We start from the raw sequence: 10,627 nt of genomic DNA on the forward strand, positions 1-10,627 counted from the left end.
TATCTATCAAAACATATTCAAAGTCACCCTCATTAGCTAGTAAAAAGAGAACAATTTTGGGCTTGGATCTTTTGCTCCAGCCAAAAGGCAACTACTCATATACATACACACACTAGTTGTATTATATCAATTTATTAAATAAACTAATGTGGTGGGTCTAACTAATAAAAAGATGGTTACTTATTAAATCTTATAATTACAACACAAATGTGGGTTAAGACTTGTACAAAAAATAAATAATGTGAGTTAGATTACTTAGTCAAGGTAGTGTTAACATCCCATTGTACTCGGATTAATAACTCTCCCTTCAACCAAACAACTATCGACTACGAAATTTGAAGAACTAAAAAGTAATTCACAATCATATTAGAAATAAATTTAAATAGAGTTTAAATACACCAACAAAGTATCAAAAAAAACCCTTCATCACTATTATTATTATTATTATTATAACATGCGTGAAGAGCCTTATAAATGATAATAATAAAGAAGTGCAAACTATAATAGAGGTTAGGTTAGGTGGGTAAGTCTGCTATTACATGGGATCTGACTTTTTTGTTGGGTCAAACTTCGCAGCCCACCAAAAATATTGAGCTCAATCACAAATTCATATATGCACCTCTCCTTCTCTGTGTCGCATTGAGCAGAATTTTAAAGAGGAAAAGAAGAAAGACACTTTCTTTTTTTCTGTAAAGGGAAAAAAAATGGCGCTCTCACGGCTTCGACACCCAGTGATCTCTCGCGCGCCCTCTCTCTTGAGAGCTCGCCTTCTCTCCTCATCCACCAGATCACTCACTCGGTACACTCTCTCTCGTCCTCTGTCAATCACTTCCGATACATATGTTCATTTCATGAATTGTATGGGATGCTTTTAAAGTAAAGTATTGATTTTTCTTAAATGGGTTGGTGGAATGTTGTTGATGGTTTTGGTATTTGATTGAATTTAGATTGGAATTATGAGAATTATGAGATTTGGGGATTGGCGGGTAAGTGTTAAGAGTGTCTTTAACACTGGCATACTTAGCAGTTTGAGTAGAGGCAATTTGTAATTGCAATGTAGGGACTATGTGTTTTTCACTAATTGATGAGAATGTGCGTTCTCTGTTTATGAAATAGAAATGGGTTTTAGTGATTTTGCTAATTGGAGAGGGTGTTAATTGTTAAACCAAAGGATTCTGTTTCACGAAGTTGCTGATTGAATTTGAATCTAGTTTTTCAGCATTCAAGGAAACTCTTTCAATATAAACACATCCACCAGTTCTAGGATTAAAGTGGGTTTCTCTCTTTGCACTGTACTATGTACATATTATTTCTCTCACGCATAAGGATTTGCTGAATATGTAAATACGTGAGTGGGGTTTATTCCTTTGAAAACGTATAAGCTAAGATTTTTCCTGTGGAAATCATGGTATCAAATTTCACTTAAACTATGTGAGAAATGATCTTGATTCAACACTGTGGTCACTGGTGCTCTTTAGCTTCAAACTATTGTTCTTGTTTGAATAATTGTGCGCGATAGGTCTTTTTCAATAACTTCCTTATTAAAGAAAAAAGTACGTAATTTAAAGCATCATCTTATGGTATTTTATTTTTGTTTACTAGTCAATGGTGCTATCACATTTTCGGTCATTGATTTTAAAGTAAGTTTGGGATGCTGGTGACAATACTACTACTTAGTCTCTATTTTTGTTTGATGGTGCAGAACTTTCAGTGTGCAAAATTCTACTACGCTTGGTGATAGTACTCTGTTAAGGTCTGTAATTGTTGACCTTTTACATGGATGTTGTTGCAAAATTCTGTTCTGGTTGCATAATTCTGTCATCCATATATCCACCATCATGGATTGATGATTACTTAATTATACTGCATCAAGTTCTTGATGTTTAATTTGATGGTGGCCTACCATTTTTCAATGAGAGGAGGCTAGTTTTGATAACCACTTGTTTTCCCTAGTTATTTTCATCTTCTCTCTCTCTCTCTCTCTCTCTCTCTCTCTCTATGCTGGCTCTTCACTGACAATGAAATTGATCAGGCCTGCAACTTTGTCCATGCTCACTGGAGTTCAGGATAAACTATCAAAGCTCAAGGTGAGTGTTTGAAATGTACATTAGCACACACCTATCCATAGGTATATTATTTTTTGACGCTTTTATAATTTTCAGCCTTGGACGTGTGTCAAGTATTACTCAACTGCAGGTATGGCTTTTCCATTTAGTTGCAAGTCTCTTCTTTTAAAAATTAAAAGGTGTCTGGACTTGGTATTGTTGTTCTGCATTTGATTTCTGGACTTGATTTTATTCTTTTAGTATTTTCATAATGATGAGTTTTGCAAATAATTTATCATCTAGTGTGAGAGGAGGGATGCAAGAGACTTTCCAAATTGTATTCTTAGGATCTATGTCATGGACACCATTCACAGGGATGGTACCACTTTTGACGCATGTTGGATGTGAAAATGTGCTTGGCATGTGTCTTACATGTCTCAGATGTGCTTCCATACGTATGTAGCAGTATTGGGGTTGAGCAAAAACATTAACAAACTGATTAATCGACGAATCCAATCCAAACTGAAAGACTGCCAGTAATTACAATTCAAAAGTTGAGTTTATTGCTTTGGTGCTTGGTTACTAGGGAGAAATAGAAGATATTACGAACCTTCAACTTTCTCTCATTCTTGCTTACCCCAACCAACCTATTTTCCATTATTGCCTTGATTATTCCTTCCCTTTCTCCCTCTCTCTGCTCCAACCCTTTTCACTCCTTGTTGCCTTGCAGTTCATATCTCTTGTTCAATTTCTTAACAAATTGAGAGAACTTAACAACTCTTCTCCTCTACTATTTTTCCCTATTCATGACAGATGGCAAGAGATCAGGTCTCGAGAACTTGGCCTCCTCTTAGTGATGACACTTAATGCATCTAGCCATGTTGGCAACTGTGATGTGCTATCAGAAACAATTATCTGCACTGGACTAACTGATTAAAAACGGTTTGGACTGGATTGGTTCTCTTGGATTAGTGGTATTGTCCAAAATTTCAAAACAATGCTTATCTGTTCAGTTTAATTGGGGGGCTAAAAGCATTGGTGCCAAGCTCACCGATGGCGAATATCATGGTTATTTTGGTCTGCTTTGAAATTTAGCTAGAGGAACATTTATTATACTTGTGTTGTCAATGAATAATATTTTTCTGTCACTAAGTTGATTGTGATTACAGATCCTTTGCATGTTGTCCTCACGATGCCTGCGTTATCTCCTACAATGGTAAGAATGTGGGAAACAATTTTACTTCTAAACATCTGCCATGTGTCACCCTTAATTTTTATTAGCAAGTTTAGGTCACGTACTAACTTGCCATTTTTACCTGGTAGAGTCAAGGTAACATTGCAAAGTGGAAGAAGAAAGAAGGGGATAAGGTAAGTTCTACCAACATGTTCACAAAATGAGTGTTCTAGGTTATGTTTCATGTGAGCTGATTTAGTAAGTGCACAAAGACATATCCCTTCTTACGATATAGCAGATAACGGTATGTTGGTTTTGTAAGTAAATTGTGTTCCTGACTGCTGTTTTGATTTAACAGATTGAAGTGGGTGATATACTATGTGAAATTGAAACTGACAAAGCTACCGTTGAATTTGAAAGCCTTGAAGAAGGGTAACTCTTATTCTTATTCTATTATTATAATCTCTTAGAATTTGGCGGTATATGATGCATGATTTATGTTACCTTTCGAGTGTCCCAATTTTCACTCCAAATGTTTTGCTTGGCATAGACAATGAAAATTTTCTCTTTCTAGAATATTTGTAATTTTGTTATTGTTATTATTTTTCATCTTTGATGTTAAACTTTGCAAATACTTTAGTTATCATTCCTTTTTTATATTCCATAAATATGTTATATCATGTTTTTTAACTAATATTTACAGCATAGCACAAGAACAGTTTGAATTATGTGATGCTTACTGCACTAGTACGGTAGTGCCTTTCTTTATTCAACTTTCTGTTTTCAGGTTTCTAGCCAAGATACTGATACCTGAAGGGTCAAAAGATGTGCCTGTGGGACAGCCTATTGCAATAACGGTAGTCTGGGATTATTCTCTAGCCATGGTTGCTTTACAAACACCCACACCCACTTATGAAATGGAGTTTTAATTCAATTGTAACAAAAATATATTCATTCGTGTCATTCAAATGACAAGTTTTTTATATTATTTATTTATTATTAAAGTATTTTAATGAAAAATGTTTAATTTTTGTGTTAATGTTTAAGCATTTACTTTGATTACCACTCAAGCATTTAGTTGTAGACACTAATTTGTGTTCCTTCACAAGGTTGAGGATGCAGATGATATCCAAAATCTCCCTGCTAATGTGATGGGTGGATCCGAGGTCAAAGAGGATATACCACCACAACAGAATGTCAAAAAGGAAGATGGGGTACAAGATACAAGTTCTGTGGGCATAAACACATCAGAACTTCCTCCTCACATTCTTATTGAAATGCCAGCTTTATCCCCAACAATGGTAAGGAAGTTTAAATCAGATTTTCTGCTATGATTATAGATGAGTTTCCTCCTATGGAACTTAATGCTGCTTTTCTTGTGTTCCTGTTCAGAGCCAGGGAAACATTGCTAAGTGGAAAAAGAAAGAAGGAGATAAGGTTAGTTATGTTTAATGTAAGGTTTTAAATTATCGTTGGAATACATTTTCGTCTCAATTCTTTAAAACTTTTGACCATATCAACACGGACTGTTTTCTTGATCATATGTGAAACAGATAGAAGTGGGTGATGTGATATGTGAGATAGAGACAGACAAAGCAACCGTTGAATTTGAATGTCTTGAAGAGGGGTAATTTTTTATTTTTTCCCCTCATGTTGAGTTTATCTGTTGTAGAACTTAGCTTATGTTAATTTTCTTTGTGTCCCCACTGGATTAATTATTGGTTGTAGTGTAGATTGCCATTGAACAAAAATCGTGAGGACATGCTTTAATTAGTTGAAATGCATTACAACCTAGGCCATTTTGGACACATGTCTTATTAAAATATGCCTACATGTGTTCAACGTGGCAAATGGGATTTATGAAGAATCTTTTTGTAAACTAGTATTGAGTTGTCTAAGAATTCACTGTAAAATTTTAAATGGAGAGAACATGGGAAATGAGGATTTTCGTTTGCAACTTTACATTGTGTTATCCAATGTTTTCTGCATAATAGTTTAAGATTTTAGGTTCATGTTCAGCTGTAGGAATCCTGATTCTAACCAAGTAATAGTGTGAACATTTTCTCTTGATCATTCTGCTTCTGCTTTGGTGAATATCTTGAAAAGATGAATATATTATTTGTTTATGAAGCAGCTCTTTTTATGAGTAATCTTGAAATTATCTTTTTAATGGAATCTTGGTTGTAGATACTTGGCTCGGATACTGGCACCAGAAGGTTCAAAGGATATAGCTGTTGGCCAAGCAATTGCAGTAACAGTAAGTTCAAAAATGCTTGTAGGACTCTATAATCTATCTCTTGCTCGTCCTTTAGGACTAATTTGCATCTAATTTGATCATAACATGGCAGCGACCTTCTTTATGTTCTCTCGTTTTGATTAGAGATAAAGTAATTTAGTTCTTTGTCAGTTGGTTAATTTATGATACACTTTACTGATTTCATGCCTTCAAACAGTTACTAGCGTCTTAGGACATATGAAAATGTTAATTCTGTCTGTTTGGCAAGGTTGAGGATGCAGCTGATTTGGAAGTTGTAAAGAATGCTGTTTTCAGTGGTTCAGCTGTCAAAGAAGAAAAACCAATCCATCAGGATACTAGGGATGCAACTAGATCAGAAAAAACTAGTGTTAAAAGGATCAGTCCAGCAGCAAAGTTGCTAATTACAGAACATGGATTGGATACATCATCATTGAAAGCATCAGGTGCTCATGGTACACTGCTGAAAGGGGATGTTTTAGCTGCAATCAAGTCAGGACTAGGATCTACAATAGTTTCATCTAAAGAAAAGACAGCTCCATCCGCTCAGGTGCATCCAAAGACTTCTGCCCCAGCATCAACAGAGTCAAGGTCTTCAAAGCAGACAGATTCTTTTGAAGATTTTCCCAATAGTCAAATCCGCAAGGTAGGTTTCATTGACTTGATAGTTAGATTAGGGCAAAATAATTTGCTTATTTTGTAAGTTTTGAATTAATTCATCAAATTTCATCTGTCTGTGTAATTGACAAGTATCTATCAAATTAAAACAAAATTATGTCCACGGCTTTAAAGCCAGCCATGCTTGTGGCGGAAAGTGTGGGAGTTTAAATCAACACGATTACAAAGGCTGTTAGGTGTTTAGCATTTGCATGCTTAAGGTTTATTTTTTTAAAATTTTTTTATCGATTTATACAAAACTATATGAAGTCCAAGATGGTTAGAAAAGTCTGGCACTGCATGAGAGAGAGATGCATGTAAGGGTCTCAATACAAATGTATCTATGTATATATCTGACAATGAGATAATTGGGTATTCTGTTTTTATTATAGATTCTTTTCTATGTGTCACATTTTGCAGGTTATAGCTACCAGATTGCTGGAATCAAAACAAAACATACCTCACTTATATTTATCATCAGGTCAAGTAACTATTTGATGAAGTCTTTTTGTTAATATAAATGAACCTTTATCTAAAATTTGTCAATTTCTTTGATTTAGATGTTATACTGGACCCTCTTCTTTCTCTTAGAAAGGATCTTAAAGGTATGGATTCTGAACTTCAAATTGTTCTTATTCTGGATCCTTGAGAATTCTTGAATCAAGCAAATCATTTCTTTCTATGGGTTTCCTTAATTGCAGAGCGGCATAATGTTAAAGTTTCAGTGAATGACATTGTCATCAAAGCTGTAGCTGTTGCACTGAGAAATGTACCTGAAGCAAATGGTAATGGCACATGAACATGTGATACTTTTTCTTTCCAGTTTGTGCTAAATTTTGTATTAGTTGAACATGCTTATCAGAGTTTTAGTTTCTGTGGTCTTTCATTTTCCTTTTTCTTTCCAAACTTTGTTTTCTTTGAAGTCCATAATATAACTAGAAACTTTGATACTTATTCTGGAATTTCGATACTGGGGGCCAGCCACTTTCACTTTTATCAAGTGTAGTTTTAGAGAATTCCACGATTCACAGTTCAAGTCTAGGAGTAATTTTTGTTTTTGTCTTTTTTAACTTCATATTTTGGTTATTATAGTCTGTCAAATTTTTTGATTTTTGTTTTTCTATTTCAATTCAATACTCTGGAATGAACTTCTAATCAAATATTAGACGACAATAACACTTTTTTTTATTTATTGTAATACCCAACAGCTTACTGGGATGCTGAAAAAGGAGAAGTCTTTCTTTGTGATTCTGTTGATATATCGATTGCTGTGGCTACTGAAAAGGTAATTTTCTGATTATTAGTGTTTAAAGTTGTTATACAGCATCTCTTATAAAAAAAAAAAAAAGTATTATACCGCATCCAATCACATGATAGGGTATTGGTACAGGGTCTGATGACTCCAATTGTGAGGAATGCAGATCAGAAAACAATATCAGCAATCTCCTCAGAGGTACTTACAGTAATTTGAATTTAGTTTTTTTTTTTTTTTTTCCCCCATTCTGGGTTCCATAATTTCCCTTTCCATTTATCTATCTCAGAATGTGTTCACACTTAAGAAACAGGCATTACTTAATGTGATGCCCTCTAGGCTCTGGCTTTATGGTAAGTTGGAACTGTGGGAAATTTGTGCCAAGTCAAATGACAGTCAATCTAATATAGGATTATGAGTTGAGAATCAAACTTGGTCTAGGTCCATCATTTTCCTTCAGGTTTTACATTTTAGAATTTTATTTTAGGAAGTGAAGTCATATTAAACGTTACTTCAAATTTCAATTTGGTCAATGATATTTGCTTCTCAGGTCAAGGAACTAGCTGAGAAGGCACGAGCAGGAAAGCTTAAGCCCAATGAATTCCAAGGAGGAACTTTCAGGTGAAATTTGTAGTATTATTAGTTGCTTTATCCATGTTTCTTTTGTTAAAGGCAGTAGTTATGAAATACTCCTCGTTCCTTGTGCAGTATTTCAAACTTGGGGATGTTTCCAGTGGATCATTTCTGTGCAATTATAAACCCACCTCAGGTTCACTCTCTCTCTCTCTCTCTCGTGCATAGTTAACATGCCTTAACTGCACAACGTACAGATATTCTTATGCTTGGTATCTCTTTTGTAAATTTTGCTTTACTTCTTCAGGCCAGTATCCTTGCAGTTGGCAGAGGGAACAAAGTTGTTGAACCAGTAATTGGAAGTGATGGTAAGATATTTTGTTGATTATATATTCTACTTAGCAGTCTAAATTTGATGCATTATGGAATGGGATAATAAAGTGAACTTCCCTCACTCCAGGAATTGAGAGGCCGGCAGTTGTCACTAAAATGAACTTGACATTATCGGCCGATCATCGTGTTTTTGATGGCAAAGTTGGAGGTACATAACGCTACAATCTTCTTCCAGACTGTAGCTTAAAAAAGAAGAAGAAAGATATGAAAATACAATCCCCTATTTATTTCTTGACATTTGCTTATGAGGTCTAATCCCAATCTATCTTGCAGGTTCTTTCCTCTCAGCTTTATGTTCAAACTTCAGTGAGATCCGAAGGCTTCTTTTGTAATGACAGGAGAGAAGCCTCAAATTAAGCTAGGAGAGATTTCCCAGAAATAACCATGGTGGCGGTTCTCTCTCAAATCACTTGAGAAAATCACAGTATTTTTGCTCCCAGCGTATCCATCTTGTACATTCGCATTTGTTGTGCCATCTTGGTTTGTAGAACTTTTTTGTCACATGAAAATCAACTTGCTTGGTGACAGCAAAATCATTGAGGTACCATGGGTGCAAAATTTTGCATGACTTCCCATCTAATTCCAAATGTTATCTTCCCTGTAGTAAAAGGGAAGAATGTACAAACGCGGCACAGAAAAATATCAACATTTTTCAAGAATAAATTTCCTCGTTAATTTGCAAAATTCGATCCTTTTATTTTGAATTCATGTAGAGTATTTCGTGTTTGTATGTATATGTACTCTCTTCAGGCCAAAACAACAAACTACTATCTCAATTCTTTTTTCAAATGAATAAATTATTTAATAGTTGCGGAAGATAAAACTCCCTTTTAAGAAACATAATCACAGTAAATATAGGTTAAGAGCACTTAATGCACGTGACAAACGGTACTCGAGTTTATAACCGAACCTAAATGGTGTAGGTGTTGGACTTATGGATATTGTACGGAGACGAGGCCCACAACCCAGAAAAAGATTCAAACGAAATTTCAGCTTATGTCTAAAGCCCATACCACTACAACCCACCTCGAAATCCTCTTGTGTGGTTAGTGGAACATTACTCACCAGCATAGATCCTTTTAGGAGTTGTGGGGATCGGAAAATGCTAAAGGGGAGAGAAATATTTTGAAAAAAAGTCAAAATGAACAAAATTACTCTTATTTATTTTTGGATTTCCTAAGGAATCCCTTATATTTGCATGTCTTTAGTTTGAAAGTTGAGGGGTTTTTTTTGTCTTTTTTGAAATTTTTTTGGCTTTTTTCAAAAGTGAAAGTTTTTTTGTGGCTAAAATCTAAATTTACTTAGTTGGTTTAATGTGATCAATAATGTGGTTCATAATTTATAGTACATAATTATCCCGTTCGTAAATTAGATATTTGTGATGAAATTATTAATAAGTTTCTACGCGATTAGTAATGTGTCCATTTTGTGTGAAGGTGAATAATAGTGCACTTTAGGTATCAGAATAGAGGCAAATATTTGAGGTGGGGTCGAAGAAGATTACTTGGTGAGGAAGTTCATGAAGACTACTTCGGGAGAAAGTTTTAAAAGCCTATTGGACATATCACCATTTCTCCAATCACAACCCAGCAATGCCAATGCAAATTACAGTGGAATCTGGAAAAGGTGAGGAAATGGAAAGCACTTTTCCATAGTCAATGTTTGTTTTGTAGTTTCATGCTTTTCCACAATTTTGCCTGCTTTGGTTGTTTAGCAAAATTTACCCTATGCACTACTGTCTGCTTTGTTTATTGAGAGCAGAGAGAAGCCTATAAATTTCTTTGATGTTAGTTATTGAGTGAACATGAAGTGTATGTAAGCCCTGTGTATTTCAGTTAAATAAATTTGGTTTACAAATGTCAGCCATTTTTAATCTCTTTCAACATTTAGAAGGTTAAGATTTTCTTTTAAGAAGCTCTTCTTTATTGTTCATAGGGCATTTTGTCATCAATCTGGCATTCATATAAGCAAAAAAGAAACGCAAAAGAATGTTACACTAAAAAAACTAAAGTTTAACTTGAGTTTAAATTGACGTAGGGGCTGATGGTGTAAGAATTCTGTTGAGACCCTAAAAATTCATGATTGGGCCCAAATAAATTACCAGCCCGAAACGTCATTTTGTTAAGAAAAGACATAAAAAAGAGGTACTCGAAAACTTGCCACATGCGAATTGAAATTCATGCGCCATGCTAATTCACCATGCTAGCTCTACGAGCCCATGCCAAAATTAAACATCAAGGATGATAAAAAAAATTAAAGCACGCCAAGCGACATGCCAT

General features: G+C 34.8%; 1 protein-coding gene across 1 annotated transcript; it reads left to right on the forward strand.

Annotated features, from left to right (window-relative positions):
- On the forward strand, positions 512-9,052 carry LOC18785777 (dihydrolipoyllysine-residue acetyltransferase component 1 of pyruvate dehydrogenase complex, mitochondrial). The gene is made up of 23 exons (XM_020557482.1): positions 512-799; positions 1,703-1,753; positions 2,033-2,087; positions 2,163-2,196; positions 3,215-3,261; positions 3,369-3,413; positions 3,578-3,651; positions 4,007-4,076; positions 4,329-4,520; positions 4,612-4,656; positions 4,773-4,846; positions 5,407-5,476; positions 5,724-6,119; positions 6,551-6,611; positions 6,691-6,735; positions 6,832-6,915; positions 7,339-7,415; positions 7,521-7,583; positions 7,933-8,003; positions 8,091-8,151; positions 8,263-8,323; positions 8,416-8,496; positions 8,622-9,052. The coding sequence occupies exons 1-23, from the start codon at positions 705-707 to the stop codon at positions 8,678-8,680; spliced, it is 1,911 nt and encodes a 636-aa protein (XP_020413071.1). The 5' UTR covers positions 512-704; the 3' UTR covers positions 8,681-9,052.

This window comes from Prunus persica, chromosome G2 (genome assembly GCF_000346465.2).
Source record: "Prunus persica cultivar Lovell chromosome G2, Prunus_persica_NCBIv2, whole genome shotgun sequence".
Taxonomy (NCBI): Eukaryota; Viridiplantae; Streptophyta; class Magnoliopsida; order Rosales; family Rosaceae; genus Prunus; species Prunus persica.

Bases quoted from the DNA above. Each gene is read 5' to 3' on its own strand.
- LOC18785777 (XM_020557482.1), top strand. From the start codon at position 705: ATGGCGCTCTCACGGCTTCGACACCCAGTGATCTCTCGCGCGCCCTCT. The intron at 4,521-4,611 runs GTAAGGAAGTTT...GTTCCTGTTCAG, and splicing joins CAGCTTTATCCCCAACAATG to AGCCAGGGAAACATTGCTAA. The intron at 6,916-7,338 runs GTAATGGCACAT...AATACCCAACAG, and splicing joins AAATGTACCTGAAGCAAATG to CTTACTGGGATGCTGAAAAA.